The sequence below is a fragment of the Trachymyrmex septentrionalis genome, unplaced genomic scaffold (assembly GCF_001594115.1).
Source record: "Trachymyrmex septentrionalis isolate Tsep2-gDNA-1 unplaced genomic scaffold, Tsep1.0 scaffold7, whole genome shotgun sequence".
NCBI lineage: Eukaryota > Metazoa > Arthropoda > Insecta > Hymenoptera > Formicidae > Trachymyrmex > Trachymyrmex septentrionalis.
The window spans coordinates 3,979,579-4,004,926 of NW_017305884.1; the positions used below are offsets into that span (position 1 = coordinate 3,979,579).

The following is a 25,348-nucleotide window of genomic DNA, read 5'->3' on the forward strand; positions in this document are numbered from 1 at the left end:
GCCCGTTTTTCATTATTCGATTTTATGACATGAAGACCATAAGAAAAGAAGAAAATATTAGATAAAAAGAGCTATCTATTTTCTTAGATTCTATATAGCTCATTATATATTACATAAACTGAACTTAATGTATAGGAACAATATCGTTAACAGAAGTACGTCATATATGTACTTTTATAATGATTAGTAAGTTAAGTTGTTTTAAAAAATATATGTCACTACTACTCTGCCATCATATAACGTCATACATAATTATGACACTAATATCATATAAGTTATTTGTGTTAACAGCCTTAATAATGATATATTAGTAATTATTTACAATTTTTAACATTATTATATTATAATATTATAATATTAAGTATATTATAATATTAAGATATCTATGAGGTAGTCTTCTAAAAATAGACTACTGCTTATAGGAATTCTCGTGATATTTTGTAACAGGATGCAATAATACTAGATATTATTATATCTGCTGACTAGTAAAACAACTTGCATACGTGCTTAGTGATTTATCCCGAGAATAATAGACTAGTATCTACATGCATGTCCTTTGCACATGTGTAATCATATACCCATCTTAAGAATTTGTTTTTGCAGTTAATAAGCGTAATCAATTTGTGATCTATCCGTTTGTAGTACGGTATAATATAAATTGCTCATATTAACACACGAGGATGTAGGCCGCATGAAAAGGCACATTGTTATTCAGCACTGCTCTCATTCTTCCTTTCGCTGCGTGTACGTATAGAATAAAAATGCGTGAACGCTAGTAGTGAGGCACGCACACACACACACACGCACACACACACACACACACACACACACACACACACACACACACACACACACACACATATACACAAAGAGAGAAAAGCTCTAAAGGAGAATTAGGTGTTTTGTGTACGGAGAATGAGAGCGAAAAAAAAATTCGAGGGACAGAATAGAGGACATACCAGTACCTGACATGGAGTCTGGCGAGCGGCCACGCAACACACCCGCGTAGCTATTTATGCAGGCTTCGGTGGATATTAAAAAGAAAAAAATTACATCAAGTAAGGTCAACTATCGGGCCCCCCTCCCCTCCCCTGAGCCCCTGAAGAAATTATCTGGCTATTTTATTCATAAAGAGGGGGCTAGAAGCGAGAAAAAGAAGATATAAAGCAAATTATAAAAGTAAAGGCGTCTGAAATACGCGGCGCGAGGTATACACGCATACACACCCACACGGCATGGTACATAGCCAACGATATAAGCATTTTATTAGAGCTGATACTAGATCAAATTTAATGAATTACTTGACCATAGCAGAATCTATCTACAAATACATGGAAGTAGCGATTTGTCTACTATACAATAAAACAGCAAGCGAGTTCTATAAGAAATATAGCTTTTGTCTGAGCAAAAATATGAGCTTATATTGATTCTTATGATAAAAATAATTAATTGAATTTGCTATCGACAGATAATTTTTCTTTCATTACTTCAGTTTTATGGACGAAAGATAGCGAGATTAACTTGAACGAAAAAAACGACACTTTTTTTCTTTTTATTGAAATTCACTAATCAATTGTATTATGAATATGTTTCAATAAGTTCATTATAGTTATAGCATAAAATAATGCAAATATCTGCCAGTACCAATTCTGTGTGTGCGTGTATGTGTATATGTGCTTTAAAGAAGGAGATACTTAATCTATTCTGTTAGTGCTCGAGTAATTGCGAAACTTATCTCAAAATCATAAAATTACTTTAAAAAAGAATAGATAAAAGAAACTCTATACACACTCAAGCATATTACAGTGAATAAATACAAAATTTCACAAAAGTTTATTGAATATACTTTCAAATTAACTGTCGGTAATGTATCTTTATCGTCAACTCGCTTCAACTAACTTGTAAATGTAAAGTCCAAAATTCTTTCTTCATACCTGTATTTGTATTATTCGTGGTAGCTGCTGCTCCTGAACCAGAACCGCCACAATCTGATTCATCTCGCTCTTTATCGTCTAATCTGTGAAAAATGAGTAAGACATATTTCCATCTTCATTTTTATTAATCACAGTCTATTAATATTTTAAGAATAACGATTAAAAATGACGATCCGAAAATAACAATTGTTTATCAATTTTACAAAACTCATTGAAATTATAATATTACGAACCTGTGTTGTTTTATAAGCGTGCAACATCCACTTTCTGTCGGATCCACGGAGTAGACGTATAAGTAACCATCGGCACTAGCTACTAACAATTTTGGTACTTTATGTGTTCTAAAATGTAGATAAATAAAATGTATCGCGAGTAATAAGTTTAACGTACAGTGTACGTAAATTTAAGATAACGAATTTTCGAATACTCACACAGTGATGGCACAGACATTTTTTAAACCTTGAAACGGTAGGTGGACGCTAGCAAAAGCACGTCCTTGAGTAAAAACATCAGTCACTTGCGACGGCAAATACGTAGCCGACGCTGTCACAGCCTTCGTTAAATATCCCATCCAGCTTTGTGCTTCGTCTGCAGTTTGTTTGTTTGGCCTATAACCCAAGTGGCACATTTGTTTCTACATTTTAATGAAATATTCATTAAAAAACAGTGAATACGCGATGCATACGTTTCCTTTGGTTCCTCCAGTTTGAATATATGCACAGTTTCCGTATTACTAGAACAACAGAGCCACATAGAGTCCATACTGAAAGAAAGACTGTTTATCGTGACGCATCTCTTAACTCCGCGTCGAAATTCGAATAACTTTGTACCCTCGTGAACCTGTAAAAATAAACAATTGTTGAAATTGTATGCAGTTATTGCAGCAGTTATGAATAAAATATAGGCACTATTGTATCTACTATTGTATCTACTAGCTACTTACGTCAAAAACTCTAATAACAGTGCCCTTTTCAGAGGCTGTCGCTACTTTGGTGCCAGTCGAGCTGAAAGCAATTGCTGCCAATGGACTATCGTGTGCAGGTATCATTGTTTTTGCTTGCTATACAATTGAAAAATGTAAACTTGTTAAAATGTTAATTTCTAATGCTCCAAAGATTTTACTGATTTATTCAAATTTGTTTAAAATACATACAAGATGATTCGCATCAAATATTTGAACTTCCCCAATGGTATTCGATCCTGGGTAAGCTACATAACAATTGTCGCTATTTGGCGAAAGTGTACAAAGGCCTGTAAGATTAGGTGGAGTGTCGCGAATTGTGTGTAACACTCTCATGTCTCGTATATTATGAATGTATAGTGATTCTTCCAAACACACCACCAATCTCTGAAATAAATGACACTGCCTTCAGTGTATTGAAGATTATGAAAAACATTAAACATATTATAAAATTATAATCAAAGCTTTATTTTACAATAAAACATATAAATTACAATTTAAAATATGTGAGAATTATCATAAGATATGTAAATTCAGAATTTAAAAAGTAAGTTAGTTCATATGAATACATATCTAACACATAAGATATAACTTTTTTAAATTATAACAATTGTATTGTATATATGTATTCATTTATACAATTATATACATAAAAGCATCTATAATGTTAATTCATTAATTGGGATGTGAACATTGGAATGCTGCGAGGTTTTGTATGAGAACAACTAACTCATAATTAGCGAGTCTCAAGTTTAATCCTATATATTTTAAATTTATAATCAATAAACTAGTTCTCTGACCTTCCAAATTGGGAATTATGTATGTGTCTGACAACCACGTTATACAAAAACTGTTGTTTATAAAGAGGAAACTGAAATTTGTAAGATTCAAGGATATGGAATCAATGTCCATTGACTAAATCTAAATATAAGCAGGGGTTTACATTCAATCCAAACTCTGTTCAAACCATGAATAAACCTCAGTGTTAGTAGTTGCTTATAACAAGCAAAAAGGGATTTACCCTTTTCCATAAAAATGATTGATTGTAAATTGTGAAAAAAAATCAAAGTTTCACATAAGACTGCAATGCTTTCACATTTGAGGTCAAGGCTCGAAATAGGTTCTGTACTATTATTGCAAAAGAGAAGAAGAATGTAAACATAAATTTGAATAACTTACCGCTCTGTTGAGTTTCACAGCCAAAATTGTATTCGAGTAACTGTAATTGCATATCTCTGTTCCTTTCCTAAAGTGGCACACTGTAAGCGTACGAGGCGATTTAAGACTCACGATCGCCACCAAACTACTGCTGAACAATCTTTCAACGATGCATATATCCTCGAAGTCTGCATCATCTCGAAAAAATGAAATATTCTAATTAATGACATCAAAGGGTTCTATTCGAACTGATCGTTTAGTTTCGTTTAACACGTCGATATGAGATGATCACTCATGACCAACGTCTAACTTTTTAGCGCTTGTAAAAAATAAATACTATTTAATATAAAATTTTTTGAATTATTAAAAATAATTAGATAAAGCAATGTAAACAGTGCACAATTTACCACTATCTATAAGCTTATTTAATTATATCATGCAATATATTATCATATGTTTATGATAATGAAAATTTCTATCGTTGCGTACATGTAAGATATATAAAAATTGCTGGGCAGACAACGTGTTAATTGCGATATAAAAACTACAAATATCTTTGACATAAAAGACATTTAGAAATTTTTTATCTCGCTTATCATTTATTATCATTCTATTAATCATTATTGTAGCAGTTATTTTAAATTCCAAGAATTATTGATAGAATATAGAAAAACTAATTATTACCATTTTCATATATTTTCTCAAGATGTCCTGCGGAGCTGATGGAATAAAGTTTGTATCCTGACTTTGATCCCACCGCCAAGGATCTAAAAGGTAATAAAGAATTTTATTGAAAATGCAGCCACACAGCATCATGTCCAAAACTGAAATATAAGACGTCTTAATGATATTATTAAGGCCAATATTCATTATCGATTCTTATATTTATGACTGCCTTAAGTTTTATAAGATGTCACAAACCAATCATATTATTTAAGATAATCTTGAAATAAGAACAGAATATGAATATCAGCCTAAAATATCTTTTAAACATCACATCATAAGACATCTCAAAGATGTCTTTAAGAAATCTTTTGCCTCCATTTTGGATATGCTATTACAAACCTACACTAGAAAACATCTTGTTGCATTAATTAGAATTCAGCTAGATACAGAAACATACAAATCACTTATACAGTTAACTCTATCAAACATTCTAATCGAGATAGCTAGAAGTTCAATCACGATAATTAAAATTCTGATTTATATGATCAGAATTCATTTTGTTTGTTTCTTGTGAGTATAACTGTAACATCTTTCTCAGTGGCTCTTTCTTTTCTTTTAGTTAGAAAGACGTGATAGTATTCAAAACATAAAATCAAGTTTCTTCGATAAGTATATACCCTTTGTTTGCCTATCTCCCATATTATTGCCATCACTGTCTGGCAAATATCGTATACCGAGAGAGCGAGAGAGAGAGAGAGAGAGAGAGAGAAAAAGAAATAAACACAGAGTCGTTGCGAACGATACGCAATCGCGCGAGGAGCAGGAGCCGAGGATAAGTCCTTGGATAAGGCGGCGCGAGAGGAAAGGCCAGGTCGACCGACTGGCCGGGAGGTGCGATATCGCCGTCTCCTTTTTTTTCCTCTTTCTCTCACTTCCCAATCTTTCGCGACGCGCGGTAGAACGCGCGCGAAGGTTGGAGTCTCTCTCTCTCTCTCGTTAACACGCAATTAATCGGTGAAAGGGGGAGCAGCGAATGACGCAGGCATAACGCAACGAAAACATCGCGCGAGGAAAAAACATGGGAGCGCGAAGTCGCGCGACACGTAAACCTTGGCGCGAGACGTACATTCGCTATACACATATATATACATATAATTTTTTAATTATATATATATATATATATGTGTGTATACATGTGTGTATATAGATATATTGAGAATGAGAGAAAAGAACGACACGCGTCGAGGACGGGAAGACGATCGAAAAATGAGGTTAGGATCAGACAAAGGAGATGGGTAACAGAGGAGGTGGAGGTGGAGGAGAGATTCCGAGGGACGATTCCGCGATTAGATAGCAGAATATGCGACGTTCGTACTTACGTGCAGTCCTGATTGAAGTTAACAAAGTAGGGACCATTGCTCTGCGCATCGGACGTCGTGTCGGACGTCTGGTTGGTTGCGAGGTTCATGAGTCCTGATATGCTGTACCTTAAGCCTTGCGTTAATACATCCAGGTTGATCTCGCGCGGGATCTCTCGCATAAATCTCGGTGACACGCGGTGCGTGGCCGTACACGCGCGACACACACGTTCTTAACGAAAAAACTTTCCTTTTCTCTCTATCTCGCCCTCAGCGCAGCGCGTACTTAGTACCTCTCCCCTATCACTGTTTCACACCCCCGCTTATGACGGTCCCGTTCGCGCCCGCTTCTGCGCGCGCTGGTACGAAAAAGGAACACGCTCGCACCACTCCGTCGATATTGCTCCCGTAGACTCGGCTCCGGTTTTGAATGTCTCTTCTAGCTGAAGTCGTTCCGATGACGGCCGACTCCTACAAGTGACTGTACTTTGCTATCGTTCCATATTGAACAGCTGACAGTCGCAGCTGCTGGCTGGAACAGCGGAACGCGAAACATCAGTCCGTGCGTTCCATACGTTCCGTTGCCATGGCGACGCGCCGGTCTTCCTCCTCCTCCTCCTTCTCCTTCTCCCTCTTTAGCCCATGGAGTCTGTTTGCGAAGTGCTGTTTTTCGCGGCATGGAAATCCGTGGAAATTCACGACGGAAAGAGAGCGAAGAAACATGAAGTCTCTTTATGTCCGATGCTTTCCTACGTTATTTGTCTTTCTGTTTCTCTACCCGAAAATCCAGAATTCAACTCATATTATATAATAATTACCAACTTACAATGAAAGTGATAGTGTTCTAGAAAACGATAAAATTAGGGAACATTATTTGGTCTCTTCAATTATGTTTTTTTCTTTACATTTCGTTTTTCTTTTAGGCTTAAAATATTTTAATTTTCTTTCGCGACTGTTTTGTTAGGTTCTGTATGTATTCCATAATAGAATATTTTAAGCCTAAAAAAAAAACAAAATATAAAAAAGCGTAAAGTTAATAGCGTTTTAATGCAAAATAAAAAAAAACAATGGAAAAGACCAAATAATTTATAATTTCTCAATTCATAGAAGTTACCCATCGGAAATAATCATGGCTACATAGTTCAACATGCATGCTTTGTACATATAGAGGCGCCACTAAATGTCCTCCAAGTAAAAAAAAAATTAGAGCTGCCAGCAGTCGTTGATAGTCGCAAGTGCGAGCGATTGCTGCGAATTGTCCAAATTATCTACGATCGGAGTTGGAATTTTTAAGACTTTAGCAGACAGAAAGTGTGTGATGCGAAATGTGGCTATCAGTTGTTATGACAGTTACGATTCTTACAGAGTAAAAGAGGCCATTTTTGTAAAAATAATATGTTTTGACGTATTTGCGAAGATGTTAGCTGATTTATCGATTCTCTAACGTGCTTGACAGTTTAGTTGAAAAAATGATTTGTATTTTTCTGTATAATCTCCGCAGTCGATTTCTCGAGGGTCTTTATGCAACACTAAATTGAGATCAAAATTATTTATGTGAAAGGGGCTTCATAAAAGTAAGAAAATATGATTATATCTGCTCACATTGATTTTCTATGAAAATTAGATATTGAGTTTTTGTGTAGAGATAAAAGATATTAAATTTGAGTGTATTATATGCAACTTATATGTACTTAAGTTATAGATTTGTTTTAGAAAAAAATATATATTGAATTAACATCTAAATTTTCATTGTATAACAGTGTGGTATAATAATAATTATCCTCGCATATTTCAGGTAAATTTAATGATCCCATGGATGCGTGATCAAATAGCAGAAGCCTGGCATAACAGAAAAAGTTCAAGGACGGCTGACAAGCGGTCCTTGGCCCTTTCTTCTGTCAGCACAGGCAATGCTACAAGCAATGACACTATGCTTACACCGTTACCTACCTCACCTGAAAACTTTTCCATCAATGTTATCAGGTTTGAATTTATGTTTGATATCGTAGAAATTTCAAGAAATCTTGCCAGGTGTTTAATTAACATCAAATCTTTTTATACAGCATAGAAGGCAATGTATTAGATGTTGCAATAAAACCAAACTTTACTGTGGAAAATATTAAGAAAATAGCAGTGGTACATTTTTATGGTCAAGATACAACCAAATCTATCTCAAACTATCGCTTAGTTCATTCAACCAAATTTGTACAGCTTAAGGATGAAACTTATGTAAGAGACGAGGATATCAATGAATATGGTATAATTATTTATATTAAGCTATTTATAGATTTATAATATAATTATTTTTTTATTAATTTTTAATTTGTACATACTTATTGTGTACTTATGTTTTTTTTTTTAACACAATAATTTGTTCTTACAGATGAGTTATTATTAGTAGAAATACGATCACAAGAAGATTCATTGGAGGAAGATCTTAAAGGTCCAAGTTTAGAAGCAATAGCTCAAGCTACAAGTAATCTACCTAGTGTACGAAATCCACCTAAACCTGTGCCATCTATAGAATGCCCTGCGGATGTAAATATATATATTTTACATGCTTATACTCTTTTTATCATACTATTTCACATCTTTATTGTTTCTTGTAGTTTCAGAATGAAATCCGTAAGATTTTAATAACCCTTGTACAAGCATCTGCAAAGATCTTGATGTACAGTCCTTATGCTGAAAAATTATATGATGATATTAAGGAGAAACTTCAAGCTAGGTGTAATCCCATTAATGATCAGAAAGTCGTAAAAAGTCTTGTAGAAATGGGTTATCCTCACAAGAAAGTGCTCAAAGCGTTACGTCTTCGAAAGCAAGTATCAATGTTTTTATTGTATTATATACGTATGTAACACATTCGCGAATAATACTATAGAAGAGTATGCCTGTTTTAGATCGAATATGACAGAAGCTTTAGAATGGCTTATAGAACATCAGGATGATTCAGATGATGATTCAGATGATGAAATAGATTTCTTGCCTGCGGATACAGATATTGGAAATCCTAGTTCTTCAATGAACACTAAGAAAAAGTCATTTAAAGAAGCATGTTTGGAACTGTTCAAAGGTAATTCTTACACAAAATTGAAATATGCGTTATTATTTCGAAAATAATTCAAGTTGAAAGCAATAAAATATATGAAAAAAGATAACATCTGATTATTTAAAAATATCTTTACTTTAAAAGAAAAACAGGGTCAAGGAGAAAAAGATCTGGTATATCTCGTAGAATTATTATTGCAAAGTTTTCGACAATGGAAGAGAATGGAATTTAAACCTAATAAGAGAGCAATGCGATCGCTTGTAGAAATGGGCTTTGAGGACAAGAATGTTATAGGGGCATTGAAAGTTACTGGGAATGATCAGGCTAATGCTGTAAGTTATAATGGTTATACTAAAGATGTATATTTAAATTATATTTTTATTTTCTTATGTCTCTCGAGTTTTATATCTCTTGTGATAGTGTGAATGGCTGCTGGGCGAAAGAAGACGTAGTTTACAAGATTTGGATGAAGGCCTCGAATTCGATGGTCTAATTTATAAAGCAATTATGAGTAATCCTCATATTCAGCTTAGTCTTACAAGACCAAAGATGTTACTTGGTAAAATGAAATAATAAAAAAATAATAATAAATTGTAATCATTTCCTACATTTTTTTTATTTCTTTCAGCATATTTGTCAATGATAGAAACACCTGCTTCGGCAAATGTATGGATTAACGACCCTGAAATTGCACCTGTGCTTAACCAAATATCCAAGACATATCACACTGAAAAACATGCCATTCATATGAATCGTTATAATGGTTAATCTAATATTACGGTAAAACTTATTTGTGTCTCTGTGGAATATTCATATTTTTATATAAATTTATAAATAATTTTTGCAGCGATTTGGAATCAATTATCAATTATCAATTAATGATCAATAATAATTATTGCAATTTTAATTATGTTATATAAAATTATAACTAATTATAGTTATAATTATAGTCATCGCTAGTTAAAGAATGCTTATATTTATGAAGATCTCATGTGATATGCAACGCAATATAATATAGCATGCTATTAATCATATATAATTTTTTACACAATGCTGATTGCTTTTGTACAAATTGCCTGTTGACAGTTCTTAAAAAAGGGAAATGTATTTTAATATGTATTAAAAAAAGAATTGTTATTTTAATGTGTAATATAAATTCTTACAATAAAAATTGAATTCCATTCTGCAGATCGAAAACTAGTCAATGCTAATACTACAAATTGTGATAAAATCCAGATTGCAGTTTTAAATTTCTGTCCTAGCTCTTTAAAATAAATATATTAATTATAAGTTCTAAGAAGAAGGCAAAGAAATTTTCGCATTTGTGTTTTATGCGATTCTAAGTATTCTTGTTAAAAAAAAATATTTTTTCTGAGGCAAAAATTATGGCGCTCTCATTGATCGTTGCTCTTATTGGTATCTCTTTCCTCATCTTTAACTACGTAGTCAGGTGTACAAATATTTTCAGTAAGCAGATACGTCCACATACTCAATTAAAAATTGTTTTTTTCCATTCTCGGTATAAACTCCACCTCATAGACACATGTTAACTTTAATTTTGAAAAAAAAATTTATATCTAAAAGAAAAAATTATTGCGTTTAATCGGTAAAACAGATTCTTCTTCCCCTGGATAACTTTCTGATCTCTCCAATGAAGGTGCCAGAATGTTATATTGATCCATCATCAAGCCAAAGCCTCTTCGAGGAACAGAAAGTCACTTTAGTTGCTTATTAAAAAACAGATGACTTTAAAAATCATTTTAAATTATCTATTAGATTAGGGAAAAAGTTTTTTTTACAAATTGGAGCATAATTGAAACATATATATTTTTTTAATTATTTATAAGCCCTTTATTAAACCAAATATGTGTCGTTTTGATCAATGACTTTTTGTCATTTGGCAGATAGAGCCATTATTCCATCGGTGTAGAACATTTTTGGTTTCTTGGTAAAAAATTGAAATAAACGATTTTCGCAGGTCTCTTTTGAAGTCAAGTTTACTTTTACTCCATTAAGGAAATTTTGCAAAAACTGAAACAAATGGTAATCGGACGATGCAAGGTCAGGGCTATAAGGTGGATGCATCAAAATTTCCCAGCCAAATTCTCTCAATTTTTTTCGAGCCATCAAAGACATGTGTGGACTAGTGTTATCATGATGGAAAACAATATCTTTTCTATTAATCAATTCTGACCGCTTTTCTTGAATAGATTGCTTCAATCGCATTAATTGCTGACAATATACATCAGAATCAACCGTTTTGTTCTGGTGGCAGCAGTTCATAATAGACGACTCCTTTCCAGTCCCATCAGACACACATCACCTTCTTTTGCATCAAACCGAGCTTTGCATTATTATGTTATTCACTTTTCATCGCCTGTTATCAATCTTTTCAGAAAAGGTTCAATTTTGTTTCGTTTCAGCGGCGATTCGCAAATGGAAATTCAGTCCATTAAATTTTTTACCGTCAAATCATGTGGCACCCAAACATTGAGTTTTTTGTGTATCCAGCTGTATGCAAGTGCCCCAAAACGGTTTTATGATCAATAGCTCCTTTGCTATGTCATGCTCACATGACGATTTTCTTCAACTTTTTGCAAAATTTCATCAACATTTTTTACAATAGGCCGACCAGAACGATATGCATCTTTGACATCAAAATTTTCATCTCGAAATCGGCGAAATCAATTTGCTGCTGTTTGTCTAGCTATAGCATCCTCTCCATAAACATGAAATTTTTTCTGTGGCTTTCGCAGCGGTCTTACCTTTTTTTACAATAAAGAAGTAAAATATGTCGAAGGTGTTCTTGATTTACACTCATTTTTAAATTTGATTGAATGTGTCAGTATCGTTCAAATCTATGATCAATGTATTTCAAAATGTTATATGAAATAGCATCTTTTCAACGATATCATTAACTTAATCTTCTTCAGGCTGCAGTCCATTTGCTTCTTCCAAATGTTCTGAACGCTACATTCTAAACGTTATACTCCGATTAGTTCATGTTCGGATCCCCATATAGGCAACAGTGTTTTGACACCAAACGGTGATTGGTGAAAAACGGATGATGGAGATAAATTTTATCCCCACAACCGACTTTTCACCAATCAGTATTCTGTGTCAAAGCATTCAGCAGACTTAACAGTTGAGTGAGCGTTCATTGCTACTGATGTATTCTTCTAGATCTAAAATTCTGATTGGATGATCTTTAAGAATACATCAATACTGCGAACACTCACTTAACTGTTGAGTCGCTGACGATTGAATGCGCCCAATAATGGCACGTAAAAAAATCGACCAGATCGCCATCTGTCGGCTATATGTAAAAAGACTTTCTAACCCAATATATTCGACAGCGCCATCATTAGCATCAGATCATCAGTCGGCGTTACAAAAATATTTTTGACAGCTGATTCTGTTGCACGTGTTTTACTCGAAATTTTCGTTAATAATTGTTAATAATGGTTTATTATTTCACTAGCGAAGGTAATTTTTGCATTTCTAAGACCTTGATTTTTTTTTAAAGAGATAATGACATATTCTCTTAAATTATTAATAATAATATTTTGTTATCATTAAGAAACTTGACTAATTGTCACAATCTTGAATTGCAGTTGTGCAACCACCCATTACTTTGTTTATGGGAATAGACAAATTCGAGAGTAAGTGGAAAAATCATTTGTAATTATTTATCATAATCAATAAAAACTTGTGCATAATCTAAAATGTGATTTATTGGATTCTGCTTGTTTAGATGAAGATCTTATTAAATGGGGTTGGCCTGAGGATGTGTGGTTTCACGTTGACAAATATTCGTCTGCCCACGTGTATCTTCGACTTCAACATGTGAGCTTAATTATTATAATTAGTAATTTCCTGCTTTTGATATTAAAGAATAATACAGTAATTCTTTTTGAAATTACAGGGTCAGACAATAGATGATATTCCTAGTACTGTATTAGAAGATGCTGCACAATTAGTAAAAGCAAATAGTATCGAAGGGAATAAAATGAATGATGTTGATGTTGTGTATACAATGTGGTCAAATTTGAAAAAGACACAAGGTATGGAAGTTGGACAGGTTGGCTTTCACAAGGATAAAGACGTTCGTAAAATTCATGTTGCTAAGCGAGTAAATACTATCGTGAATCGTCTTAACAAGACAAAACGTTCAGAGCAAGTAAACTTTAGAAATGAGAGAGAACAAAGAGATAAGAACGAACGGGAAGACAAGAAGAAGCTTTTGAGAGAACAGAAAGAGAAAGAAAAGGCAGAAGAAAAGCGACGTCAGGAAGAAGCAGAGATAAGGTGAATTATAATTTTATAATAATACTTATTTAATAGAAGTATATACCAGATATTACTTCTATAAAATAAATAATATCGATTAAGTAAATCTTTATGAAAAGTTATTAATAAAAAATTACTTTTCAGAAGTTACAATTCCTTGTTTAATACATCTAATATGACTTCAAACACAGAAACCAGTGGATATGACTCAGATGATTTCATGTGATGAAGTTAATACTTATATTTGCGGTCCGTGCCTCACTCTCTATCATTTCCAGTAAAGGGAGAAAATTCCAGAATAAAAAGTGTAAAATATCTCTTTCAAGTACAATTATTTATTTGATTTATATTTTGCAAATATTGTATTTGCAAAATATGTAATTGTAGAATCAGTGTACACTATGTTTGTCTGTATAATAGAAGATTGCTTTGTCATTCAAAACTTTCTAGAACATACTGTGTAACCATAATCGTCATGCTATGCTGACAAATAATATTAACAGTTCTTGCAACAGTACTTACATTAATAGCTCGCAAGTACTTAGATATATTGCTATAATTTCAATATAATGAAAAAAATAAATTATAAGAATAAAATACGGGAATAAGTTATAAAAACCTTCGTGTAGAAATAAAAAAAAATGTATTGTCTAGAGAAATATATAACAGTAAAATCAATGATATCCTGTTTTATAATAGGATAACATTGACAGCCTGTAAAGCATTAATTATCCATGTTGGATAGTCTTTATTTGGATAAACTATCAACATATAATCCTGTATAAATCTAGGGAATCTTTGTTCTTTAATACTGTCTCTGATATCTTGCATAAGCTTCATTTGGAATGCAATATTGTGAACGGTTAATAGATGACACGCTACTGTCTCCACAGTGGCAATTTGATGTAGATAAGCGCGAGAATAAGTCTTGCAAGTACTACACTCGCACGATTCGTCTATTGGTCTCAAGTCTTTTTTATATTGCATCTGTTTCAAATTGAGCTGTCCCGTTTTTATCAACGCACAACCAAATCTCTGAAAGTTTTAGTTTAATGTTTTGACATTTCCATCTTCTACGTAATCAAGTATGTATTTTATGAAATACTTACAGCAGTTCTTGTCGGAAATACACAATCGTACATATCGATACCTAACGCACTGCATACGATTAAATCTATTGCGAAACCAACACCCATGAGATATCGCGGTTTATTCTTTGGAAGGATATTCGTTGATAAGTGGACCATTCTCCAAAAATCATCTTTGCTCTCACCGCCACTGAAATCATTATAAGAATCACTATTATTGTATTATGTAAGATTTATATATTTCTGTATTATACAAAAATCTTTATCAGCTATATGTATCAACAAATAATCCAATATCTACCTCAAACCTCCTACAGCATATCCATTCACCTCCCGCTTAATTAATTGATGTGCGCATTCGGATCGTAGTTCGGGATTGAGACCACCTTGTACAATTGGAAATATACTCTGCTCAACTGGTCTTTCATGCGCTAACAAACAACGGTCTAGCCAACGTATTGTTCTGAAATGGTTTGTGTTAAATAACACTCGCTTAAGCCAGGCTATTTAGACAATATATTATTTAGAAAATGTGTTTAAAAAAATAATTGTACCTATGCATTGCTTCTTCTACTCTTGGTCCGGTTAAAGTACTACTAACAACATCATCGAGCTGCATGATTATGTCAGCTCCAATTGCATTTTGAATTTGAATAGAATGTTCGGGTGTCAACATACATTCAGATTCTATATGAAACGTTATTGTAAACATTATTATAAGCCGATTAAATTATGTATAAGTTATATTTGAATGTATTTAAAAATATATCTCTCTTGCTATATATATCATAGTACCATTGTATGGTGATTTAAATTTTACACCTTCTTCTGTTATTTCAGCTAATTGTAATAATGAAACCATTTGGAAACCACCTGAGTCCGTTAGTAAAGCCCTTTTCCAGTTCATAAACTTGTGCAAACCTCCAGCTTTACGTAGAATATCTGCACCCTATCAATATAAAGTATATATTTTAATATAATCGAAATTACATTTAAAAAAATTTACTAATAAATCTAAAACTCGTTGACCCTCGTTTTATCTAAATCAACCAATATTTTTTTTCTAACGATAATGCATGATTTCTTACAGGTCTGTTTCCAAGATGATAGGTATTACCAAGAATTATTTGGCAATCCAGTTGCTCCAATTGTTGGGGCAACAATCCTTTCAATGTTCCCTGAAAATGATGTAATAACAAATTTAATGTAAATTTAAGTCGTTGCGTCCAAGATGTTAAAAATCACTCCAAGATTCAGAAAAAGAAAGAATTGAATCGTATTGGTCATCCAATTGTTCAAATATGATTTATTAATTCTTGTTCTGTCCAAAACGTTAGAATGATTTCTAACATCGTGAACACAAGGCTTTATAATTGAGTCATATATTTCAAAAATCTAGATTTTTAAGTAAAATGTTTACTATAATTCAAAAGAAAATATCGAAGCAAATTAATCATTATAAAGCATTGATAGACAAAATAGGTGAAAGCTTGTTTACAAATTAAATTACGAATATACACACACAAGTGAGATTTTATTAATATAATTTATTACAATTGCAAAAATCGTAAACTTTAAATAAAATTTAGTTTCAGATGTTATCAAAATATTTAGTACTGAAAGTTAAAGAATTATCAGAGTAATCATCCTTTCATGTGGATTTTAAATTAAAAAAACCTAATGTTCTAATATGTTTCTCACATGGTCACTTCGTATGCAGCTTAAACAAGAAGAGAAGAAGTTTTATAAACCTGAGTTCCCACCGGCATGAACACCGGTGTATTTACATGATGATGAACAAGCGTCATCCTGCCAGTTCTGGCTTTTGTGGTTTCGCATTCGGCAAACACTTCAAAGATCAACGGAGTCTTCCGATTTGTCATTTTTACTGGCGATCTACCGAATCCTACGTTTATCGTCGTGGAATACGACTTGTAAAAAAATCTGGACATAGAGAGGAAAATCTATAAATGCCGCTCAAAATGAAAGGTTATATCACGATATCATTCTCTCCACGTGTCTTTGTCCCGGCCTGAAATATGTGTTTTATGAATGTGGACTTACGGGACACCCTGTATATTAATGTGCAAATAGACTTGCTAACCGCGTCGCACGTTCGAATTGAAAGAGGCATAGGTACCCGATAATTGTAATTACCCGCGATACGCTCTGCAGATGTTTGCGCTATGACGGCCCGGCGCGGTGTTGATACACGAAACATCACCTCCAGGAGAGATTTGTTTCGCGATAGTGTTCAACGGTAACGATTAGCTGGCAAACATGAAGACTGAGGTATCCTGGAAGCGACGTCTTCTGCGAAAGAAGATCAAATACATGCTAGTGTGCGTCCTCGTGGTCGCCGTGATATTCGTGATCCATCAGCTGTTCTACTTCAAAGAATTGAACCAAGATACCGTAGGCAAGCTGATTGCCGGTTCGGTGAAAGACACCCATCGTGTGGTCGTCGGTAAGCGGATTGAAAAGTGGAATCAACCGTATCATTCGAAACTCATTCGCGACACGAATGGTCGAACGGTGTCGTTACGTGGCACACGGGATCAGGATATAGCCAAGTACCTTCCCAACATCAATGGGAAATTTGTATGTTTTGTTTCAAAGAGGGAGATCGATTTTGTAAAGATCAACGATGATTATTGTGACTGTCCAATGGACGGTAGTGATGAACCAGGTACTAATGCCTGTAACAATGGTTTCTTTAATTGCGAGAAGAGTTCAAGAAAGTCGACAGGTATTGCAGTCAAATCTCTTTGCAATATATAAAATGTGCAATGTGTTAGAAGCTACACGACAGAAGTAATTTATGAAATTTGTATAAATTTTCAGTAAGAATACCATCGTACAAAGTCAATGATGGACATTGTGATTGTTGTGATGGTTCTGATGAATGGGCTGAAGCTGCAGTATTGTATAAACTCAATAGTAAGTTCAATTTATTTATAATATTTTTTTCAATTTATTTATGTGAACATATATGAAATAGTTATAATATCTATCGTATTTGCTATAATTTAGACTTACTTGTTATTTGTATTTATTACAGAATTAAAAGTAACTTTTTATGGACCCAAATGTCCAAACAAATGTTAGTGAAGAAAGTGAAGTATAATTCAGATCGGGGGGGGGGGGGAAGAGGGGAGAAGAAAGTGCTTCTTAATTTATGCATCGTAACAAGAATGACAACAACCAAATATACATGATAGATAAATATTTAGAATATTTTTTTCATTTTAGATTTTCATGAAAGTGTAATTGTTTAATCATACATAAAACATGTTTATATAGTAAAAATGATCGCTCAATACTATAAAAAAATGATATACGAGATTCTTTAAATTAAGATTAAGAAGTTATTTTTAAATTTAATGAGTTGAAAAATTATTATCATTAAAATCATTATTTTTTAGTTTTAATATATTATAATTAAGAAGAGAATATTTTTTCTTATTTTTCTTTCATTTAAATTAAATTGAAAGAACAGTTTATTAATATATTTAAAGATGGTTGCGAAGAGACACAGAAGTATTAGATTTAAGAAAGTATATTTAAGTAAATAAATAATACAAGTTTTTTTTCCAAACTCATAGAGCATTATATTTATTTATGAAGAATAGATATCTCAAACATTAATGTAATAAGAACTGTAATTATATATACACGGAGGTAGTCTTTCTCTACACAGATATTCCTCTGTTGTAATATTATGTACTATCTAGAGTTTATATATTATTTTATTACATATATATTTTTTGTCGTATATATATAATTTTTTTACATTTTCTGTTTCATACTTACGAAGATAGATATTATTACTAATAATTAAAAAAGAAAATACGAAATGAGATTTGTATAAAAAGAAGAAACAATAACAGCTTTATCATATTTTCTCAGATTGTTAAATAAAATAAACACATTTATAGTTTTTTTATTAGTTTTAATTAGTAATTAGTAATTAGTAATTACTTAAAAATATTATACATATCATATAAGCAACAAAACAATATATTTAATAAAAAATTATACAACATAAATAATATTATATGTAAATACAGTTTATAATATTTAACAGATTTCTATTACTTATAGGACTAGAGATTAAGAATGTATTATTAAAATATAAATGATAATCAATATGTACATTGCGAAAATAGATTCTGTTAAACTTTTTGTATAAATTATGAAATAGTTCGCAATACAGAAATATCAATTATAATATTGTCAACAAGATTATAATTTTTACATGACTTTATACTTTACTTTGATCTTGATGTAAAGGAATTGCGATCTATTTTATGATTCATAACACAAGTTCGAGCACAAGTGCTCGATTATATCGTAAATTTAGAAAAGAATACGATAGTTTTATTACACGTTATTTCTGATATCTGTAAGAACATTGAAATGCGATGAGAGGCTTCGTGCTTTATCATCAAAATGTAAAGTTTGTTGTACAGATACTCCCATCCTTTGTAAGGTATCGTTGAAGCTCTTTTCTTCCATCTGAATCCATGGTCGATGTTTGTCTTGCATTTGATATGGCGTTACATGTATATGAGTATTTATTCCTAAAGAAGATATTTAATTACATTATATAAACATAATATATTGAAAAATCTCACTACTTCGAGATATTTCCAAATTATCTCACTTAATTTAGCAAAGGAACGAAGTATATCCTCATTTGTAATCCATGTATTTTTGGGACCATTGTGTCCGCCATCTAACCACCACATATCTTTGATAAGTTTGATAAAATTATTTATATTGGGATCGTTATTCGAGTCATTATTGTAATGATGAAATTCATAAAGAAACTGATTCAAAACTGCACATCCCTTACTGAAGCCCATTAGACTTAAGTTTGTAGCTTCGATATTACAGATATCAGTATCCTTAAAAATATTAAAATATTATGTATTCAGTAGATCAATATTATACTCGATGCATGCAATGTATTATATCTTTAAGAACATTGTCAAGGTACAAGTTATAACTATAGTTGTACATACATTAAAGTTGGAGGAAGTTATTAATGTGATAATGATTTATAAAATTTTCCATAAATTATGATTCATTTATGTCTAATACATACTTCTCCAATCTTTAATGTTTTAACATGTTCTAAGCAACAAGTAATGAGATCTTTTAAATGCCTTAAAGCATTATATATTGGACAAAATGTAGGTGTGCCATATGTATCTCCTGATACGAAATTATCGAAACAACTGAATACTGCGTGTTTAGTTATTGTCATCCTGAAACAAGTACCAAGTTCTTGCAAGTACTAAGTAATTCGATCTAAACGTGGCAGTCAAGAGAATCACTTAGCATTTTTTAAATCTCTCTATATAATTTTTATAGAATACCTATAAGAAATTATATATCATTCAGAATAGAAATATTATGATATTTCTGTGCATAACATATGATAATAATATCTTACCTTGATGGACGAACAACAAATACATGACTCCCAGGAAACTGTTCAGATAGTATAGTCGCTGTGTTCTCCAAGCTCCATTTTACGTATTTCTTACTATCTGAATGCTTCTCCATGTTTTTTTGAATATCCTGTAATAATTTTTAATAATATTGTTAATATAAATATATCATAAGTTATTATAAAATCAATATAAATATAGTGCTAACAAAAATCACTAATAGGTATATAAAAGATATATATATATAGTTAATAGTTCTAAAATATATCTCGCGCGTATATATATATATATATATTCTACGTAATTATCCTTATTGCAATACAATAAATATTTTACGTTATATTTGAAAGAATAGGAATTATTACATAATTGTTTAAAAACGAAAATTGACAAGTATTTCTGGACGTACATACTTGGACGTCGCCGCCAAAAAATATAAGAAGATCGTGCGTTGACTGCAATTTCGGCAGCGTATAAACTACGTCGTTGCATCGACCTGGAATGCCCGGTATGTTTTTCCATATCCAAATTTTCGAGCCCATTGACCACTATCTGCAAGAGATTAATCAGAAAGGAGTTAGCGTCTTCGGAAAAATTAAGTATTGCTCAATTGCTGTCTGATAATTGGAGCAAATTGCTGATTGAACAATTGTGCAAAATTGTGTACAAACTTATGTATGAAATTGCGTCGTAACTCCGGAGGTATGAGGTCTATTTGTTTTGGTTTGCGTTTTCCTGCACTTTTTGTATTCAAAGTGACAGATGTGATTAGGGTACGATTCACTTCGTGCTGCAAACGCTTTAAAGCATTATTTTATTAATTAATTCGTAAAATTCTTTCTTCTATTTGAACAACGAAATATTTGCAGTTAGGATGCGTTTGTACTGATCGTAATCGTATGCATACTATAGTCTGTAAGAACAGACTAATCGTAGTCGCGTATTCCCCTCTTTTTTTGAACGTAAAGTCGGTTCTACATTAGTTGCAAGTTGATCGCAAGTTTGTTGCAACAGCCAATATGAAACGTTAATTTCAAAATCCAACCTTCAGATTAGCTGTCGCAATAAACTTGCGATCGGTTTGCAACTAATGTAGAACCGGCTTTATACGCGCGTATGATTTACAATAGAAGTCATAGCAATCGATAAGGTCTTAAGTCATAGAAAATTGACAATCATAGTCGATTATTCTTCTCCTATTTGACTGTGATTGGTTAATTTTCTACGATTTAACGCGGAATCTATAATAGAAGTTGTAGTAATAATAGGGTGTAGAAAATTAACCAATCACAGTCGAATAAGAGAAAAATAATAGATAAGGATTGATTAATTTTCTACGACTTAAAACCTTACGACCGCTACGATTTCTATTGTAAACCTCGTATTAAAAATTAGTCAGTCACAGTCAAATATGAGAAGATAATCGACTATGATTGGTCAATTCCTTAAAGTTTGTATTTGCGGGATTATGCAAAAGTTTGTGTGTTGCGGCCTTAAAAAAGAGCGCCGGGCATCAACATACAAAGGCACCTTAATCCGACAATGGAGTATAATAATACGGCGCGCTACTCGAAAGTATGTATATCTCCTCCTTTCATTTCTTCAGCACTGCGACTTCGTGAAGATGAATATGACGTCTGCAGAAATATCGGATGCAATCTCGGTGCAATTTTCGAGACAATCGCGTTTCGCGATGATTAATTTGAAAGCGAAATCAGGCATTACGAGGCCTCGGAAATTATTGGCGCACAATTACGAAATACCATCTCTGACTCCGACAGCGGTGAGTAAGATAAGCAAGTGATACTCCATGTAATGAATAATGTACGATGTACATAGTAACGAAGCATGAAACAGTTCTTTTGGTGCACGAGGCACTTCGCGAGTACATATTTCGAATGTTCAAATGAGACAGCGTGAGTTTGTAAACGAATCACACGGCACTCGGCAGACAAGTGACGATCGCGTGAAAAAGTGAGGATCTGCGAAGTCGTGCGAAGTGTGAGGACGAACGCGACGAACGTTGAGTAATTTGAAGCAACTTGAAGTGTTGAATACAGCTGATAGACTTTTCCTTTCCTTGCTGCGTCGTTTTTTCTGATTCTTGTTGCGGAAAAAATTTCAAGGCATGAGAAAATCACCTACCGGTGTCATGTTACGTAACCTCATGTCGCGGAATTACCTGTGTTTTAACCTTGATCTTTTTGTTGCTCGACGCTTTTCAGTGATGGGACACGTTACGTCGGATCGTACGATGCAGGAGTTGACGTCCGGTGATAGCACAACATGGAATCCACTAGATGTTTTCCAGAATAGTGCACGTGGTATCGAATATGCGGTGATCGTGCTGAATCGTCGCATACACTGGCAGCACAACGTACTACTTCGATTCTGGCAAAAAGGTTGTAAACTGACTGAAAATCTACATATCTTACGCTTCTGTCTTTGTTAGAGCTTCAGCACAAAGATGATCGAAATTGAGTTGTGAATGTTAGTTGTACTTGTAAATCAATGTACAATGTTTTGTACCTGTTCTATGATAAGGTCGCAAGCCGTGAGCTGTAAGAAATTAGCCAATCACAGTTGAATATGAAACAGTTGAAATGATCGACTATGATTGATTAATTTCTTACAGTTTACAGTTTGCGATCCTATTGTAGAATAGACTTACAACTATGACTTACATTCTACAACTCAGTTACAGCCATCTTTGTGTTTAGGTCCTTATTTGCTGAATGCCAAGAAAGATAGAATAATGCTTATGTCGACTTGTGCCAATTGGAAAGTGATTAATGAGAAAATGCAAGCAAATAAAGCAATTTATGTTATTGATTTATGTATCTCTTTGTATAAGCAGCTCGAATCACCGTCACTGTGGATGGTGGAACACAGAGATGGCTGAAGTATTTGGAAGAACACGGAATAGATGTATTGAACACTGAGCACAAGCATTATGCACCGGATCTCATCACAGGGGATATGGATAGCTGTCCACCTTATATCGTTGAGAAGTTTGAAAGTATACGATCCACTGTCATCAAAACACCTGATCAGGATAACACAGATTATACCAAAGCTCTGCTGGAAGTTGCACACTATGCTAAGACGCACAACATAAATGTAATCCTTTAGATTCTTATTGTTGTTTTTTTAAATTAATGTTATATGATGAAATATATGAATGATATTTTTTGGCAGTTAGGTGAAATATATGTACTTGCAGAAACATCAGGCAGGTTTGATCATATCATTGCCAATGTCAATACTCTATACAGAAGTGACAAGCTTGTGGGAGATATACGGGTAGAGTTTTTATTTGATAGACAAACTTGTGATTATGTCTCCATATTAGGTATATTCTGATTGGAGATTGTTTTTACAGGTGATACAACTTGCAAGCAATTCTATGACATGGATATTAAAACCTGGTATGCATAGTATACATATACCAGAAATTTTGATTCAACAGAAATCTTGGTGTGGTTTACTACCATTTGGTTGTACCGTCAATTGTATATCAACGACTGGTTTGAAATGGAATTTAAGTATGTTTTATATCTCATTTATCTTGAAGTAAACCATTTTACTACATTATGTAAATATTTTATTATCTGTTTGAATAATTTTTCTGAATTCTTATTTTATTCTTTTTTCTTATATTTCAGATAAAACAACTATGCAATTTGGCGGTTTGATAAGTACTTCAAATACTTATGAAGATTCCAAGGTGACTGTGAATACAGATACTCCGGTAATTTGGACCATGGGTATAGAATTTCTAGAGAGAGTATAAATGAAATGTCGTAATGTTATTCTGCTAATGTGATTATAAGATAACAACGCAGATAAGTGATGCAAATTCAGACATCTAAGTTAAATGCTAAATATTAGCTAAAGTTAAAATTTTCTATTTAAATGACGATAGTAAACTAAAATGACAATTTTTTATTTTAAAAATCAGTTTTAAATAAGATGCTTTCTAGAAACTTATATAAGCGATATTGTAACACAGTGTATGATATGGATAGGCGATACAACGCCGTTATTTTAAATATCGATACTTTTTTCCCCGACATTTTCTCTTTCGATATTGATGTGTATCGACATTTGAACAGGAATAATTTCTGATCCTGATGAAACCTGTGTTAATGTAATACGGATTGATATTGGATTGCAGGTTGGACAATCAGAGCAAAATTATTAAACTTTAAATTAGTTTGGTGCATTCGCGGGAGAGATGCTATTAGCGCTATTTTTGTCATTCTTTTTTCGTTGTTTATTAGACAACAAGGATGGAATCAAAGAAGGAAACTTCCTTATGGAGGGTATGGAGTTTTCCACAGTTTCCCAGAACTTCTGAAATGGATGTTGAATTCCAGAATTCGATGTTTAAAAAAAATTGTCAATTTTTACAAATTTTAAAAAATTTTGAATGATTTGACAAAAAACTGGTAGTTAGGATATATATGTAGAAATATAATTTGCATATACAACAAAAGAGATAAAATATTTGTTATTTTGAAATCTCCCTGTTTAGATGAGATACTCCCTCATTAAAGTTAAAAGTTTTCATCACTGGATAGAACGACATGTATAGTGCTAATAGCGTTTCTTCGAATGCACTTTACTTTCTCCTGCTCAAGAGCATATTCGAATTCCAGTCTTTTTATTTTATTTTAGCGTTGAAATAAAATAGTATATGACTGTGTTCCATTACTGGAAAATATCCTAATTTTCTGATGGCATTGGTACCATTGTGGAATTTCTACCTATTAAAATAATGTGTGATAGTAATGAATTGAATCATTTTTACTTGTATACACGAGTCTTTTTCGGAAATAGAGTTGCTATTTAACATAAAAATTAATTAGTCAAACAAATTATGTATCATATGAATGATATTGTATTTATATTAGCTAGAAATTTACAAATTTTTTTACAACTGTTTGTACAATATCAAATATTATGGGTCCTTTTTAACAATGGAACACAGTCGTATACTATGTGACACAGGATGTTCCAACAACGTACACAGTTTTACATAAAGTGTTCAACCTATGACACAGGGTTACACTGCTCAACACTAAAAAGTTATGTACGATCGTGTGAAATATGTCATTATTATCAAAAAGTTATTTGGTAGCCGTACTTATTTTGCAATATAAAAATTGCCAATTCTAAAAAAAATTATAACTTAAGGGGGTATTCTAGTCTAGAAGGTGAATTTTTATGCTATTTTTGTGAATTTTAAAAAAATATAAGATACAGTTTTTTGGGATAGGCTTTTTTTCATATTTATATATATTTGAAGAACGTTTCAAAATTTTTTTATTAAAAAATAATCAGTAAAAAATATAAAAAAGCCCATCCGAGCGTTCGGAT

General features: G+C 32.7%; 7 protein-coding genes across 16 annotated transcripts in view; 4 read left to right on the forward strand and 3 right to left on the reverse strand.

The window, feature by feature from the left end:
- Positions 1-6,604, reverse strand: part of LOC108753462 (WD repeat domain phosphoinositide-interacting protein 2) — an 8,038-nt gene extending 1,434 nt beyond the window's left edge. Inside the window, exons 1-10 of one of the 3 annotated variants that reach the window (XM_018495039.1) lie at positions 6,099-6,604; positions 4,738-4,820; positions 4,075-4,241; positions 3,088-3,282; positions 2,878-2,994; positions 2,620-2,774; positions 2,366-2,542; positions 2,168-2,275; positions 1,935-2,017; positions 966-1,022 (exon numbers count right to left, since the gene is read on the reverse strand). In XM_018495039.1, coding sequence (XP_018350541.1) covers positions 966-1,022; positions 1,935-2,017; positions 2,168-2,275; positions 2,366-2,542; positions 2,620-2,774; positions 2,878-2,994; positions 3,088-3,282; positions 4,075-4,241; positions 4,738-4,820; positions 6,099-6,259 — 1,303 coding nt within the window. In that variant the 5' untranslated portion in view covers positions 6,260-6,604. Of the gene's footprint in view, positions 1-965; positions 1,023-1,934; positions 2,018-2,167; positions 2,276-2,365; positions 2,543-2,619; positions 2,775-2,877; positions 2,995-3,087; positions 3,283-4,074; positions 4,251-4,737; positions 4,821-6,098 lie in introns of all 3 variants that reach the window. The other 2 variants (XM_018495038.1, XM_018495041.1) reach the window with 2 other exon arrangements.
- A 675-nt stretch (positions 6,605-7,279) lies between these two features.
- Positions 7,280-9,954, forward strand: LOC108753463 (ubiquitin-associated domain-containing protein 1). The gene is made up of 9 exons (XM_018495042.1): positions 7,280-7,651; positions 7,873-8,060; positions 8,141-8,334; positions 8,461-8,615; positions 8,687-8,898; positions 8,981-9,153; positions 9,274-9,461; positions 9,550-9,688; positions 9,758-9,954. The coding sequence occupies exons 2-9, from the start codon at positions 7,882-7,884 to the stop codon at positions 9,895-9,897; spliced, it is 1,380 nt and encodes a 459-aa protein (XP_018350544.1). The 5' UTR covers positions 7,280-7,651; positions 7,873-7,881; the 3' UTR covers positions 9,898-9,954.
- A 2,561-nt stretch (positions 9,955-12,515) lies between these two features.
- LOC108753467 (coiled-coil domain-containing protein 25) lies at positions 12,516-13,719 on the forward strand. Its single transcript, XM_018495054.1, has 5 exons — positions 12,516-12,615; positions 12,744-12,791; positions 12,884-12,975; positions 13,055-13,437; positions 13,564-13,719. The coding sequence occupies exons 1-5, from the start codon at positions 12,591-12,593 to the stop codon at positions 13,643-13,645; spliced, it is 630 nt and encodes a 209-aa protein (XP_018350556.1). The 5' UTR covers positions 12,516-12,590; the 3' UTR covers positions 13,646-13,719.
- Positions 13,720-14,024: 305 nt separating this feature from the next.
- On the reverse strand, positions 14,025-16,478 carry LOC108753464 (probable queuine tRNA-ribosyltransferase). Its single transcript, XM_018495043.1, has 7 exons — positions 16,259-16,478; positions 15,596-15,685; positions 15,303-15,456; positions 15,062-15,194; positions 14,809-14,970; positions 14,529-14,697; positions 14,025-14,454 (listed from the first exon to the last, which is right to left on the reverse strand). Exons 1-7 carry the CDS (start codon positions 16,457-16,459, stop codon positions 14,110-14,112), a joined length of 1,254 nt encoding a protein of 417 aa, XP_018350545.1. The 5' UTR covers positions 16,460-16,478; the 3' UTR covers positions 14,025-14,109.
- A 289-nt stretch (positions 16,479-16,767) lies between these two features.
- Positions 16,768-17,699, forward strand: LOC108753468. The gene is made up of 3 exons (XM_018495055.1): positions 16,768-17,256; positions 17,352-17,447; positions 17,569-17,699. The coding sequence occupies exons 1-3, from the start codon at positions 16,788-16,790 to the stop codon at positions 17,613-17,615; spliced, it is 612 nt and encodes a 203-aa protein (XP_018350557.1). The 5' UTR covers positions 16,768-16,787; the 3' UTR covers positions 17,616-17,699.
- Positions 17,700-18,770: 1,071 nt separating this feature from the next.
- LOC108753466 (UPF0565 protein C2orf69 homolog) overlaps positions 18,771-25,348 on the reverse strand; it is a 36,699-nt gene continuing 30,121 nt past the window's right edge. The window contains exons 1-6 of one of the 6 annotated variants that reach the window (XM_018495052.1): positions 22,161-22,171; positions 20,380-20,518; positions 19,969-20,096; positions 19,618-19,780; positions 19,174-19,417; positions 18,771-19,090 (exon numbers count right to left, since the gene is read on the reverse strand). In XM_018495052.1, the coding sequence (XP_018350554.1) occupies positions 18,891-19,090; positions 19,174-19,417; positions 19,618-19,780; positions 19,969-20,096; positions 20,380-20,508 (864 nt within the window). In that variant the 5' untranslated portion in view covers positions 20,509-20,518; positions 22,161-22,171 and the 3' untranslated portion in view covers positions 18,771-18,890. Of the gene's footprint in view, positions 19,091-19,173; positions 19,418-19,617; positions 19,781-19,968; positions 20,097-20,375; positions 20,519-20,637; positions 20,878-22,148; positions 22,172-25,348 lie in introns of those variants that run through there. The other 5 variants (XM_018495050.1, XM_018495048.1, XM_018495047.1 and 2 more) reach the window with 5 other exon arrangements.
- LOC108753465 (thiamin pyrophosphokinase 1) lies at positions 21,527-24,379 on the forward strand. 3 transcript variants are annotated; one of them, XM_018495045.1, is made up of 6 exons: positions 21,527-21,749; positions 22,192-22,368; positions 22,824-23,086; positions 23,165-23,269; positions 23,349-23,511; positions 23,632-24,379. In XM_018495045.1, exons 2-6 carry the CDS (start codon positions 22,194-22,196, stop codon positions 23,757-23,759), a joined length of 834 nt encoding a protein of 277 aa, XP_018350547.1. In that variant the 5' UTR covers positions 21,527-21,749; positions 22,192-22,193; the 3' UTR covers positions 23,760-24,379. The 3 variants fall into 3 exon arrangements, with proteins under 3 accessions (XP_018350547.1, XP_018350548.1, XP_018350546.1); XM_018495046.1 differs by lacking the exon at positions 21,527-21,749 and adding an exon at positions 21,837-22,092; XM_018495044.1 differs by lacking the exon at positions 21,527-21,749 and having other exon boundaries at positions 22,119-22,368.